We start from the raw sequence: 15,988 nt of genomic DNA on the forward strand, positions 1-15,988 counted from the left end.
AAAACTATGTGGAGAGACATTTCAGTATGGAATATGCCCACTCTGAACTGTGATGCAGCTGTCACAATATCGTACCATGCATCGCACCACGTGATTCAGGAGTTCTTGAGGCAAACTGACCAACCCCTTTATTATGTCCTTAAATTATTATTTAAGGACATGATTTCGCCATTGCGCTGAATAAGGTGCCCCTGATGGATTTTTTTCATAACATAAACAGAGGTATTCGATCCTTATCCCAAAAAACAGCCAACAGGTTATGTTTTGAATATGCGAAAGTTTTTTTTAATGCCAAACCTCCACGTCCTAATCTTTCTTACTCTGAATTTAAAGCATTGAAATCACTTAAGAATAACAACAATAATTTAATTATTACAAGAGCTGACAAAGGGAAGGCTGTAGTTATTCGAGATAGGAAGGAATATGAGAGAAAAATGTCTCTATTACTCCACGACTATTCAACTTATAGGCCTCTTACATCGGATCCTACCGGGAGTCAATTGAAGAAACTTAATTCTCTTATAGGTAATGTATATACATGGAATGAAGATCAAAAGAAAAAACTTAAAACCTTCTTTGGTCGTCCACCTAGATTGTATGGTCTTCCGAAAGTTCATAAACTAGGCATTCCGTTGAGGCTAGTTGTAGATTGTATATGTTGTCCCACTTACAAAATTTCAAAATTTTTATCAAAATTACTCACGTCTTCAACTAGAAGAACAGATACTTATATAAAAAATACTTTGGATTTCAAAAATAAAATTTCAGATCTTCATTTGGACGTTTCGGATATCATGATCAGTTTCAATGTTGTTTCTTTATTTACAAATGTTCCTTTATCTGAAAGCATTGAATTACTGCAACAAGAATTTCCTTCAGACATTGTAAAATTATTTGATTTTGTAATATATTCTGGTTATTTTTCCTTTAAAAATAAGTTGCATCAACAAATTGAAGGAACAGCAATGGGCAGTCCTCTTTTTCCTGCTATCTCCAACTTCTTTATGAAGCATTTTGAACAACGTATCTTTGACAACATTTCTCCCAGACCTACTCATTGATTCAGATATGTCGATGACATTTTTGCTATATGGAATGGCTCTTCTGATGAACTTCAACAGTTTCTCTCTAAGTTAAATGCACTTCATCCAGGGATCCAGTTTACCCTAGAAGTAGAATCAAATAAGCAGTTAGTCTTTTTAGATCTTTTAATTCTTTGCCAACCAGATGGTATCCTACATTTCTCAGTCTATAGAAAGAAGACTCATACAGGCCATTATATCCATGCTGAATCTCATCACCATCCCAGTCAAAAGGCAGTAACTATTAAAACACTGGTTCATCAGGTCCACTCCTTTTGTTCTTCCTTTCTATCTAATGGATATAAGAATTCCTTCATCAAAAGAGCTTTGAGTAGTCTTAATATACCTTCCTCTTCAAATATAGAAGAAATAATATGCATTCCTATCCCTTATCTACAAGGCATTAGTGAACATATAGCAAAAGTTTTAAAACCACTGAATATTTTTGTTGCCTTTCGACCATTCAGAAAAATCTCCACCTTTCTCACTTCTCCTAAGGACAAGCTTCCACATCTTAATCATTCAGGCATCTACCAGATTCCTTGCTCTTGTGGATTATCTTATTTCGGACAAACAGGAAGATCTGCCTCTGTTCGGCTAGAAGAACACCAATCTTATATTCAATACCTTGAAACTTTATTTCACTCTTCTAACTCAAACAGATCCGATGGTTTACGTCTATCCCCTTTATGGGAGATAGTACTTTATAAATCAGCTAATCTTTCCTAACTTTTTATTGTATATATAATTTTTTTTTTTTTTTTTTTTGTTAGGAAATTTATTGACCTTTTTAGTTATCTTACACTAGCTACTTAGGTGGCACTTTTTGGAATTGTCAGTTATTGTTTAATTTGAGCTTAAAATGTACTGAAGATGCCTGTGACACACAGGCGAAAATTATGCTATTAAATAAACTTTCTACGTTAATTTTTCCGTTATTAGTTTTGTATTTATATGTCTACTCACGGTATTCTATTATTAAAACAAATTAAAGAAAGTGGCCCTAGTACCAAACTCTGAGGTACTCCACTCACCATCATTCTAGACTCCACCATATCCATCAAACTTGTGATAAACATGATTAAAAATATCTAGATGCCTATCTAGATCTATCAAAAATATATTAAAAATATCTAGATCTAAATACCTGAAGTGCATACTCTTACATAATCAAAATATTCTGTTGTTTTTTTAAATTGCAGCAGCTGTTATAAACATCATAAATATAGTTGAAGCAAGCAATTGACTGTTTTGGGATTTATGTGTTATAAAATTAGTGATAAAATGTTTTTTGCAATCACGAGATTTTGTGTTGTATGTTAAATGAACTGCAGTCACAATTTATTAGACTGTGCAATGTTTGTAAATAAGAATTGTTTTTATCATGCAAGTTTGTAAATAGAGGTTTGCCTGTATGTTGTGATTTCCATGAAACATATTACACTTATTTTGATATAATCAAGTTACATTGTTATTAATTGATGTATTAAATATATGGAACTGGTGTCCAAGAAATTAATGAGACCAGGGATTTGATTTGGAATTGGTGGAAAAAGAAGTGCAGAAGACATATTGTTGAAGTGGACAAAATAGCCCAAAGGATAACTGAAATGTTTAAGAAACATGCTAACAATCAGGAGATAAGGAAGTTATTATTATTCTTCATTATAAGGTTTTGATATGATGCATCTGGGCTGTGTGTGGTTAGCCTAGTGGCTGTGTGCTTCGCAACCATATGCCTGAGGAAGGAGTGTCCTAGGTTCGATTCCTGTCAGTGACATGAGGAGCTGAAGGATCTTCCTCTGCCATAGCCAAGTTACCCGGTCTTGAGCGTGGACAATAGGGTTTTTTCTCCGGTTTATCCTGGGGTTTTTCATTCCACAAAGCAGGCAAACTGGCCTTGAGAACTCAACACTATGGACATAGGATGCATCGGGCTTAGGGCTGACCACCTTATTGAACGGCTTGAGGTCCGATGATTAATAAACCCTCGACACTGCAAGGTAAAAGAGGGATAAGGAAGATGAGATGGGAAGAGATCTGGGCTGCTATTCACATATTTGAACATCTGGGTTTCGTAAAGATAAGGGAATAGTGATGAAAATCCAAGGCAAGTGATCAAAATGGTGACTAGTCTATGTGAATACTCTCTATTAGGATAGATCGAAGATTACAAAACTGATTGGTAGGCAGAAAAGAGGGGATATGATAGAAATATATATTATTAATCCAATTTTATTGGGTAGATGTGAAAAAAAAAATTTCAGTACATGACAAGGATCATCCCTAGAAGTTATGATTGTAAAGACTGGGTTTTTTGCTTGTAGTGTGATGTATGAGGTGGAATGACTTCCTAGAAACAGTAGTGAATAAGTTTAATGAGAAGTAAAATAGGCATTTGTGAATAATGGTTTGTATGGGCCTTTGAGTGGTGAGTCTGTGGAGTCCATGGAGATACTCATGTTATGGGTATAATATGCAATATATTTGCAGATCATTATGATGAGAGTCAAATTAGTATATTAAATATTGCTCTTATGGGCTTTCTAGTTGGAATTTTTAACACACATTGAACAATATTGATTTATTTTATATGATTCATTTTTTATTATATACATTAGTTAAATATTTTATATGGACATAGTTGAATTTATTGAAATAATTTTTTTTTCATCTTCATAAAATTTCATTCTTTCATATTATGTAAAAACTTATATGAAAGAATTACTTCTTGTTTGTCTTTCAGGATATTAAAGCCATTTATCTTTCGAGATTATCAATCAGTACCTCTAAAACTGCAGTTATTACAAGAAATTATTTCTTATTCTTTCAGGTAAGTTTATAACAGAAGATTTACTTTTGTGTATGTATTTATGAAAATGTGAATTTCTCTCTAGTCTGTTCATAAGAACAAAACAACATTTTATCCTTCATTTGGAAAGACTTCAGTTCAGATCCTGGTTCATATGTCCTCTTCATACGTGTATTTCATGATATATTAGGCAATCCTATATGAAGATGAGATGTTTTTTTATTCTATAAAACAGACAGATCTCTTAGTATTAGTTGCTTTGACCATAATTATAGCCAATTCAGTGTATTAAAATAAAGAATAAAATTGCTAGAAGTTTTTACATACATAAATGTAGATAAGATGATATCTTATGTAGTAGGTTGTTGTATGCAACGTTTGACATTTTTTTTTTTTCCTCTTCCCAAACAACATTGTATTTTTCTGAATATTGATCTCAAATTTTGTGGTCTTAATTTCCAACATTTGGAACTTTATGAGTTTTTTTTTTTTTTCTTCTGTCCTAGAATGTTTCCCAGTATGTCCTAGGTAACAGATAACCCAATACTCTTTATTGAGATTTAGTTTTTTCATTGGCTCATGTGGAGCTTTCAGGGATTTAAGAATGGAAGACACTGAAGAATAGCATTCTGTGGTTCAATGACTAAATCCATAGTCAAGCATGTTTTCTGTTCATATACAGTTGACTTTCACTATAATAACTTCATAGGGACCACAGGAATAGTGGATAGTTTACTACAGTGAATTTTTTTGAACATATGAGGATTAATGGAAGGAAACAGCACAAATAAATAATTAAACATAGGTTTAATAGGTTTGAGAATTATTTCCCAAATCTTGGGAAGTTTAACACAGCCATATTTATTTAGAATATGTTGTTTTTTAAATATTCTGCTGATTCTAAAGAAAATCTTTCAAGTTTGTATTTGCTTTCAGTGAATGTAGATTTCTTTTCTGTTTGATTCTGTGCAAGGTGTTCAAGGTTTGGTCATCTACATCTGACCATAAGTGCAGCCAGCTTAATATGAGCTTTGACATCACAGCAGAGATTATATCTCCTTAAAATTGTGGCTATTTTATCAGAGGTGTCCTGGATATAAGGAATAGTAATAGCATTACTATAACATATATAGTGAGAGGGATGAGAGGAACAATTATTTTATTAACTTTTCGGCATTGTAGCCATTAGACTGCAATGGATGAATAATAAAGGAGAGTTCAACTGTTGGGGAACTCTGGTTGGAACAAAGGCTAGAGGCTCTGTTCGCAAGGGCTTTAAATGATACCATATTGTTGAGTGGATGATGGGGGAAAACAACTTTCCCATCATCCTCCTTCCTAAGAATGTAGTAAAAAAAATAAAAACTATTCTTCAAATACAAATATGAAGTTTTTTTGGAATTAGCAGCAGATTAAAAAAAAAAAAAACATAATCTAAATAAATATGGTTTTCCATAGTTCTTAGGAAGTTTAACATAACCATATTTATTTAGAGTATACAGTATTTTTTTTTGTTAAATAAGTTTAAGAGTAAAATAATTATGCCAACATGTGTGTTTTTGTCTCCATAAATTCTTCACTATGAATGCTGACCACTGTGTAACCTTCAAAGAAAGAAAGAAAGAAAGAAAGAAAATGGTTGTGTTGCACTTCCTAAGATTTGGGAAACATTAATTCTTAAACCTCCTGCCCAACAGGCAAGGTTAGTTACCAGCACCTATAGACAGCACACATCCCTCTTAGATCTTTTATGCTTCTAGTCTAACATCTTTCACATTTTATGTGTGTGTGTTATTACAATTCTTATAGTGTATCCCAGAAGATGTCTCTGTGACAGTGATGAAATATTGGACTATTAAACTTGTATTTAATTATTTCTTTGTGCTGTTTCCTTCTTTAAATATAATTATGAATCTTTTGACCATAACATTTTATACCTATGGGACTTTGGTCATGATAACTTTTAGACTGTTTGTTATTGTGAATGTTGGTGTAGTGTTGTTTATTGCAATGAGAGTAAAATGGGAATTGATTATGAATGTCAAAGTTGAAAACCATGAAAGAGCAAGAAGTTACCTCATATGTATATTTGGGCCAGTTGTTATCCTTTGAGGATTGCCAAAGAAAAGAGATTGAATGAAGAATTCACCTCGGATGGATGGCTTATGGGAAAATGAGAGACGTATTCAGAAGTGATATCCCTATGAGTCTAAAAAGGAAAGCTTTCGACCAGTATATACTTCCTGTCCTAACATATGGGGGGGGGGGGGGGAACATGGACTTTAACAGAAGCCCTAAACAAAAAGCTGAGAACAACACAACATCGCATGGAGAGAAGTATGCTAAAAATAACATTAAGAGATAGGAAGAAAAACCTGGATAAGATCTCAAATAGGTGTCACAGATATTGTAAAATACAGTAAACAGGCTAAGTGGAGATGGGCTGATCAGATTGCTAGATGCAATGATGGGAGATGGACTAGAAAAATAACAGAGTGGAGACCAATGGATGGAGCAAGACGAAGAGGAGGACTGAGAAGAAGGTGGAGGGATGAACTCGAACAAGTTGCAGGAGTGAGATGGATGAGAGAGATAGAAAACTGAGTGGTCTGGAAAACCATAGGGGAGACCTCCAGCAGTGGACAGAACCAAAAGGTTGAAGAAGAAGAATGTGTTATTTATCTAGGCACTATTGAAATAAGTTTTCTGTGTAAAGTGGAAGTAGCTCATAAGAAATAATTGTTTTTTCTTTAGGCATGTTTGAGAAATAGTCTCATCACTTCCAATCTGGCAATGTGTTAGTGGGGTCTAAAATTAGATATGTTTTTTTTTTTTTTTCTGTGAAATCTATTACAAAACCTATTCTTTCTTGATACAGTAAACTTATTCTGAAACTCAATAAATAGCACTATATAAGTTTATACTCATGTTTAAGAAGAATAACCAGTTACTACATTATTTAAATGTTCTAGTGTCTGCTATCAATCAAGTTAATTTATGCTATATACAGAAAGAAAACAAATATGGGCAGGTACCTATGCAAAGAAACATATCATTACTCAGCACAGAAGAGAGGTGTCATATGGACTCAGAGAGAGCATATGTTATCTGAAGTGATGAAGAGGGGAAAAAAAAAAAATCACAAGAACTGCATTATTCTAACAGTTTGATCAGAAATGGTCATGATTCTAGTTCACTGCAAGTCATGATAAGCCGGACACCATTAAACATTAAACACTAATCAATATCAAGCATGCAACTACAAGGGTGTTGTGACTTCTTTATACATAAAGCATGTGATAGATAGCATTAGTAGCCTTCATCCTCTTAAGGTCTTTCCTTCTTAGATCTCTGAATCTTCTGTACATGAATGAAGAAACTGTGTCCATGAAATTTGCTGTGCATATAACTTTTGCTTCATAGGCCAGATATACCATGAGAAATTCTTAGAGTTGAACACATCACGGATGTTTGGGGGGGGGGGGGATGTTGGGAAGAGATGAGATTTAAACAAGTGACCAAGTATATATTCAGACACAGTTCAATAAGAATCAGGGAATGATGCATAATTTGTTCTCAACATGAACAAAACCAAAATCATTCTTGTTCCCTAATATGTTTATATTTTTATGCTTATTTAGTTCCATGCATGTTGTATTAATACCTCTATAATTGCAATCCTAAAATAGCTGTTAGATGAAAAGGTGAAGCTGTTGGTTGTTAAAAACAACTGTTTTTTTATATATAAATAAGGTTGTTTTTATATTTGCGTGGATAATATCATGCAGCCATTCTTTTAACATGGACATCCATAGAAACATTTCAAAAGAAAAGAAAAAAGTTTTAGTTATTAGTTATTATATGCAAGGAATATTAAATATCTGTAATAATATTTTATTTAATAAAGCAGATGAAAGCAGGATTGAGTATTTGTTCACCACATTCACCCAGCAATTGTTAAACTTGACACATAAGCATTTATAACACAGAAATCAAGAAAAGGAGGAAGTAGCTATATAAGAGCAGGTGACATAAACATCTGATTTATGAGAAGGATGTGAATTCCAGACATAGAAATGTTTTGAACTAGTCATTATTAGTCCATGTTCCAACATTAACGTGCATAAATTCACATGGAAGAACATGCATGATGGCAGGTAGTGGCACCTCTGAAGAAAAGAAAAAAAAATGAATATAAATGGAAGTGGTAGAGTGCACAGCAGCAATAGTTGTGAAACAGGCAAGAGAGAGAGGGGTAACCTGGAAGTAGTAGAATTAAAAACAGAAGCGTGCAGTATGATAATGGAAATCTTACGGGTTTAACAAGTATGTCATTATATATAATGGAAGTTAGAGAGAGAGAGAGAGAGATTAGGAAACTGTTTAGTAAGCATTAGAAAGCTAAGAAAGAAAAGGAAATATGAGGAGATAAAAGGGAAAATGTATGAACAAGCAGAAAAGATTGGGAAAAGTATATGGTGGTGTATAGTAATTCTCTGAATAAGAGTGTGCTAAATGAGCAAATAATGAAAGCTTATTTTCTGGGATCAAAGGTTTGTGATATGACTGATGCTATAGGCAAGCATGTAGAACAGTTATTATTATTGCACATGCATCTCCATACAGTTCGAAAAACTATTGTGGTAAATCCACACTAACTACAATATCTATGGTACCTATCTTTAAACTTGTTCATTCATGGAGCACTCATGACCACCTCTAGTAACATATTCCACTTTTCATTACTCTCCTGGCAAAGAACTATTCTCATGCCCTTGTTAACCACATTCTTACACAGCCTTCAGGGATGGTTCCTTATTATCTCCCATCTAGTCATATATTAAAAAATTTCTTTAGCATCTACACTATAAAACTCTTTTAGCAACTTATATGTTTCTATCATGCACCCTCTTTTCTATATATATATATATATATATATATATATATATCAGCTAAACTTTGTAACTTGTATTCTAATAAAGCACTCCACAAACCAGTCACCATTCTAGTCCCCTACCTCCAAATTCTCTCCACCACTTCTACATCACCAAGAAATCCAGGCATCCAGATCTGTACACAATTTTCAGATGTGATTGTATCAGTCTTATGTAATTAATCTCCTTATCTCCTGCTTGTCAGTGTGTTTCATAGCATCCAAGTGAAATTTTTAGTTATATTGTCCACTTTATGAGATGAACACTGAACTTCAATTCTCTGTCTGTCATGACCCCAAGATCCATGAACCCATCAATTCCACCACAGATGTGATTGCATGAGTCTTATATAATTAATCTCCTGTTTGATTTGAGTATACAAACATTCATGTTTTATGTGAGATTCAAACCCCTTTGTTCTTTGGTAGTAAATCAATGGTGACTTCAAATAATGTTTATTTGGTTATTAGGTTACAATTAATAAATCTGAGAAAATAAAGAAACCCCTCTTTTTCTGATTTGTGAAAAATTCTTATGTGATCCAGCAAAGCAAAATGGATATCATTGTTAAAATCAACATAGCAGACTTACATTCAAATGCAAGCTGTATTTGACAAGTACTGATTTATAAGCCTATGTAATTAATGGTTAAATTTATCAGATCAGAGCAAAAATGATGCCAGTGATACTGCAAGGTAGTGACTGATTGCACTGATGCTAAACCATTGCTTGAGAAAGTAGAGGAAATGTCATTGGTTTCATTTAACAGTTGAACATGGTTGTAACTTGTGCTGATAAGCAGATTTTATTCCTGTTTAGGATGCAAGGAACCTTTATAAGAACATTTCTAAAGCTTAGTTAATCAGAGGTTTTTCCATCCAGAACCTTGGGTTTTTCATCCTGCAAACATGGAAATTTTGATGAAAGCCAGTTAGGATGTGTTTAAATTCTTCTCATGTTCTTCATGAGAAGAACATGAGAAGAATCTTGCAGATAAGAAACAAGAATTATTTAAAGTGGAATGAAGAAAAATTGTTTATACCAAGTATTTAAATTATGTGTTTAAATGCACACTTCAATGCAGAACAATAATTCAACAAGGAAACGAAATAGGTAAATCAAAGATCATCTTCCACTTAATACTCCTAAGATATTTTTCGTTCAAATATTTGTACAATTTTTATATATTATATTTCAGTGTAATATATTATATTCAATATAATATATATCTGCAAAAATATTAAATGAAAAAAGTATGTAATTTTAAGTTTTCTGTTTTAATAGTACAACACCCAGATTTTTTTAATGTAAAGTTTTTTTCCACCTCCAAATTTTTAATGAAAAATTTTCTTCTTAGCCTTATGCTTTTGAGGATTATAGTTTAAACATTTCTCAAAAAAAGTCAAGATGGTGAAAAGTTTTGCTTTATGCTTTTTGTAGAGTAAATTAAGTTTTAAAGATATATTGTTAGAAGCTTGGAAAAGCTTTACAGTGGTAATGAAAGGTATCTAATTATTTATCTTTACAAATGCATATTTCTTTATTTTTTCAACTTCATCTCTTCCTCCTCCCCCCCTTCACACCAACACACTCACCCACCCATATTGTGTTACATTTCATATAGTACTGATTTAAATGTTTTTCCTCTTTTAGAAATGATAGCAGTTGGACTCCACCTCCTAGATATCCTATTGACTATTGTTATGTACAGCCACAACATATCCCAGTTATAAACATGCTTTGCAGGCAATTCTTCTGGCCAGGTATTGATTGTGAGTATTTTTTATTTTATTTTTTAATTTTTTTACTGTATTTATCTGAAATTAAGTTACATTCATGCTTATTAGGTACAGTTAATGAAAATATTTCAACCAGAAACTAACTGGTTATCATCAGTGAATCAGCATAATCACAAGGTGAAGCTAGAACAAAGAATATTAATCCTGTTTACAGAGCTGAATCATGTGCCGGAATACCATCTAGTGGGTGGTTACAATAAAATAAGATTACAATTAAGGCCCAGTTTAAAATTAAGTAATTTGCAATAAAATTTAATTTAGATAGTGAAATGAATGATGCAACATTATCTTAATTAAATAAAAAAATTAAATACAGGGAGAATGCACTATTGCTTGCCATTTATGAGTATGAGATTCTCCCAAATATTAGCAATAGAAACGCATTCATTCTGATTTAAACTTGCACTAATGTAAAAGGCAAGTATAGGACCATAGGATATGGTCAAAGTCCACTCCATGCTGAGCAAGTCCAGATTTTTTAGATATATTGTTGTTGATATAAGATTTATGTTCTTGTTATTTTTCAACAGAATATTCTGTTTGTCTAAAGTATGAGCAGAGGCATTCACATTGAACCTTGGAAACACCAAGGAGGGAGAGGGGGGGCTATTTATCTTTATAATAAATAGAATTAGCATTCTTTGTTGTAGCATCACCTTGTGATTATACTGATGATGACCTGTTAGTTTCTGGTCAGAATATTTGCAGTAACAAAATTATTATATTCTTGCGAATAAGTGTTTAATAAACTTTATTATGTCACGAGTGCCATTAAAAACTCCTAGAATTCACAGTTGATTGTTTTTTATTATTTTGTTAGTAAATCAGCCAAGAATAGACCACATTATTATGAAGAATAAAATAAAATAAAATAGGCCATCTATCCAAGAAATCTATCCTAGAACCCACACTATTTTCAGACAGTAAAAATAGTGTCAGGATTAGGGACAACAGGATGGCAGTACTCATTAGTCATCACTCTTCACTGGATGCTATGTGTAATTAGTGATAGTCTTTGTCCAGTTATCTCTGACTGGCTACCAGTGGAAATTGAACTTCTCCCCCCTCAGTCTTCAAAAGTTATATGGGGCTAAAATGACCTCACCTACTCCCTATAGGGAAATAAGACATTAGCAGATTTATTTATTTTTTTTTTTATATACCCAACAGTATGGAAGCAGGCCTACATCTACCCTGTACCCAAAAAGAGAGACAAAAGCCAGCCATCTAACTATTATCCTATTGCTCTCACCCCAGTACTTTCAAAAGTGATGGAAAAGGTTATCAATAACCAGCTTCTTTGCTATCTGGGAACTCATTAATTTATTAGTGACCACCAATATGGATTCTGCCATTCTTGTTCTACAGCTGACCTCCTTGCTAATCTCTCTCTCACACCTTTGGACACAGTTCATGGAAAGATTTGAAGAAGCCTATCTTGATATTTCAAAGGTATTCAATCGTGTCTAGCATGAAGACCTGAACGAGCTACCATTGAATGGTTTCCCTCCTGTGCTGTGATTGAATTGCCAGCTTTTTCTCATTAGATTTCTATATTAATGCTAGAATATCCCAGGGTTCTGCACTCTCGCCCATGCTATTCCTCCTTTACATCAATGAACCTCTCTCTCTCTCTCTCTTCTAATCCTTTTTATACATTTGCTGATGACAATACTCTTCATTCCTCTTCCTCATTCAAGAATTTTGTAGTACTCAAATGGTCTCAAGATCTTCCATAATCAATAATTTAAACACTTCTCAATTATCCTCAAATGGGGTAAAGACAACTTAGTAAATTTCAATGCCATTAAAAACTCAAGCCTGCCTTATTACCTTCAAGAAAGATTCTACTTCACTTCCTCTTACCTCAAGATTTCAATAACCAATGACTTAAACACTGATCTCAACGTCCTCAAATGTGGTGAAGACAATCTAGTAAATTTCAATACCATAAAAACTCACGCCTGCCTTATTACTCACAAAAAAAAAGAAAAAAAAGTCCTGCTTCACTCCCTCTTTGCTGCGATTTCCTTTCAAGATCAGCTTTCTCTTCTTGGACTCACTATCACATCCAGTTTATCCTGGTACAGACATATTACATGCATAGCCTCCTCAGCCACTATAAAGCTTGGTGTTCTTTCTTGTTCAAAACATTACTTCTCTTCCTCTCAACTCCTAACCCTTTATTATAAGTCTCAGATTTGACCAACCTTGTAATATTGTTCCCTCATTTTGGGTCCCAGAACCTTGCTAAGAATTCTTAATGATATACAGAAGAGGGTGATCTCCTTAACAAGTGACCCTTACCTCAGAGATTCCCTTCAAGTCACTTTCCCATAGGTGCTCTGTTTCAGCACTGGGCGTTTTCTGTAGGTACTTTCATGGGCATTGCTCCTCTGAATTGACCACTACCATTCCTTCACTGTCTTCTAACCATGTAAGAACTAGAGCTTCTACAGACCAACATCCATACACTGTCCAACTCCAAAAATACTGAACAAACTTCTCGTCATTCACCTTCCCTGTGCTGTTTTTTCCACCAAGTACAACCTACAACTTTTTAAGAAGCATATCAATAGTAAAAAACAAAAGCACTTCCTTTAAAAACAATCCACTTAGTGCAGCCTTTTGTCTCATTGAGTGCTACTTCATGACCCCTTTGCATGCAATTTGAATGTGTACCTGCTTTCTACTCGAAATCATCAGTTATACAAATTGCCACAAGCTGATTTGTCTGATTTTGTGGTTGTAATCTTCAGAAATAGTGTTCGTCCTTAGGTTTTGGATACCAGTGTATATATTATAGGTTATGGAGCCTATAACCTTTGTTCCAATGATGTCTCCTGCAGTAGAACTTAATCATATACACCACACTTTTTTATGTAATGGTTACAGTTTCCAAGGAACCAAAAAAATTCTCTTTGTTCGTAGTCTTTTGTATTACTTGAAACACTTCCAAGAACAGTCTGTAATTTGAAATATGATTTGTGTAATAACTTTGCTTTCTTCTATCTGATGAAGTGATCTTCATCCAAGGTATTCTTAGGCTTATTCACTTTTTTTTTTTTGGTTATCCATACCTTATCTATATGTATTATATCAGGTTGACAAAGCAAACGAAGAAGGCAAATATGAAATAACTAAAGTGCTTTTGAATGAACATGTTATAGAAAGATTCTATGAATTGGATGGATGCAAAAGATAGTAAATGAAACACTGTATAGCAAAGAGAACCCAATGCAGAAAATTAATTGGAAGGTTAATTGGATGGATGCAAAAGGTCAAAACCTTGATGCTTGGTACAATGGACAATATAAACAAAAGATGGCAGGTAAGGTAACAGTGGGTAGATGATGTGAAATAATGGAAAAGTGCAAAAGGAGATTGCAGGTACCTGTAATAAAGAGATGGCAAAGAATGGTGAAACAAGCATCAAACAACAATGGACATCGGATCCATGGGCACTGATATGACTATGAACTCCACTTCAGTACTTCAGAACTCTACTTCAGTTATCTGGAATTCAACCTTCTGACCAGGCCTTCTGAGTTATGCAGCATAGCCACTGAAAACTTTCATACCTCCATATTTTGAGCATTTCTGACCAGATATCATCTACAATAACTCTTCCCACATTTCAGGGTTTTGATGGCCTTTTCTACCTCTGATCTCATTGCATTTCTCTTGAAATGTTTCCATGTTTCCTACAACTGTGCCATCACTGCTTGTTTCATTTAGCAGTCTTGCAAAGTAATTAACTCCAGACATCTAGAATATCTTCAATTTTCATATCACCTTTATCATCTCCAACTCCTTTTACAGTATTCATTTCCTCCATTTCTTAGCTTTTTCAATAGCCACCAGTTTAAGGTATTGTTTTGCCAAGGTAACCTGGCACACAATACATTGCTTGCCAGGAACTTTTGATATACTTTCTTTTTTTTTTTTTCTTGACTGCCTCTTCAATTTCCTGAGCATGAAATTCTGATTTTTCTATCTTTTCAGCAATCTCTCAAGATGTCTTTCTGACTGAATCAATGTTTTTTTTTTTTTTTTTTAGTATAATTTCAGTTTTATCCTGCTTAAAATGATATGGTGATCACTTTGGCCAGCCTAAAAATATCGCTGCCAGCAATAATTTTCTTATTTCTTGCATCTTTTCTCCATTTGAATTTGCTTCATCTTTATGTTGGAATATGACTAGCTGTTAATGATATTAGATGAATGTGATCAGAATTGTGGAATACTAATTATGAAGACAGACTGATAATTTGTAGACTGCAGACACTAGCAAATGGGAGAAAGAGTGGGTGTTATGATTGAGATGTATAAACTTCTGAAAGGGTTATATAAAAAGATGGATTTCAGTTGATGGAATTTTTCATTTTATGGAGGGTGGGTAAAGGACAAAAGGGGATCCTCCTTGGAAGCTGAGAATGAATGCTATTAAGAAGGGGTGAGGACTACATTTTTCTTTCATAGGGTGGTGCGTGATTGGAATGGATTGCCATTGGACGTGGTATGTGCAAGCAGTATGAACAAATTCAAGAATAAGTATGATAGCTGGTGCATGTTGTATGTGGCCTCCCTCGATGAGTCTGATCTCCTGGAAGTCTCTCTTAATAATATCCTGAACAGAAATCCAGCAGATACGATCATTATTAGTCTTGCACTTTTCTCCAATTTTTTCCAAAACTTCTATATGTATGGTAATCATTTCCTACTCTGCTATTTAGATTTCCAGAGAGAATAAGGTTTTCCATTTTATTTGTCAGCTGTTTTTTCTAATGACTCAAAAAATTCCTCCAGTTCTTCCTTAGGAGAAACTTCTGACACCATAGATATAAGTGATATTGTGCAATTACCCATTCTGATCTTTGCCCACATCACTATACTAGATATTGCCTGATATTCAAGAAGATTATCCTTGTATTAATGTTCTACTCCATGGTTTCTCTGATCATTATTGTCTGATATAATATCTTCTATTTGTTGCTCAGAAAAATCTCACTTTTTTTTGTCTTTATTGTTTATCTGGTACTTATGCAATTTTTCTGCTAGTTCCATTTCTCTTCCATTTATGCTTATGTTGACAGTGCCAATGGGAGGCCTTGTTTAACTAGGTGATGCTTCGGATATCATAGAATTCTATCATGTTGTACCGTTATTTTATTTTGGTTTAAGCCAATTTGATCCTACTTCCTACTTTGATCTCAACACTATTGAACATCTGTGAGATGAACTACAACATCTGGTGATGTCAAGGGATGTCCACCCACAACAATCTAGGACCTCGTTACATGCCTACAGGAAGAATGCTCCAAAATTCCCATTGGTCGCTATTGTATGCTTGTGGAAAGT

General features: G+C 33.8%; 1 protein-coding gene across 3 annotated transcripts in view; it reads left to right on the plus strand.

The window, feature by feature from the left end:
- Atac2 (Ada2a-containing complex component 2) overlaps nucleotides 1–15,988 on the plus strand; it is a 215,939-nt gene that overhangs the window by 178,428 nt on the left and 21,523 nt on the right. For all 3 annotated transcript variants that reach the window (XM_090410264.1, XM_090410261.1, XM_090410263.1), the window contains exons 13-14: nucleotides 3,829–3,915; nucleotides 10,482–10,600. In XM_090410264.1, coding sequence (XP_090266390.1) covers nucleotides 3,829–3,915; nucleotides 10,482–10,600 — 206 coding nt within the window. The remainder of the gene's footprint in view (nucleotides 1–3,828; nucleotides 3,916–10,481; nucleotides 10,601–15,988) is intronic.

Source organism: Typopeltis vanoorti, chromosome 20, assembly GCF_054136105.1.
Source record: "Typopeltis vanoorti isolate ZY-2024b chromosome 20, IOZ_Tvanoo_1.0, whole genome shotgun sequence".
NCBI lineage: Eukaryota > Metazoa > Arthropoda > Arachnida > Uropygi > Thelyphonidae > Typopeltis > Typopeltis vanoorti.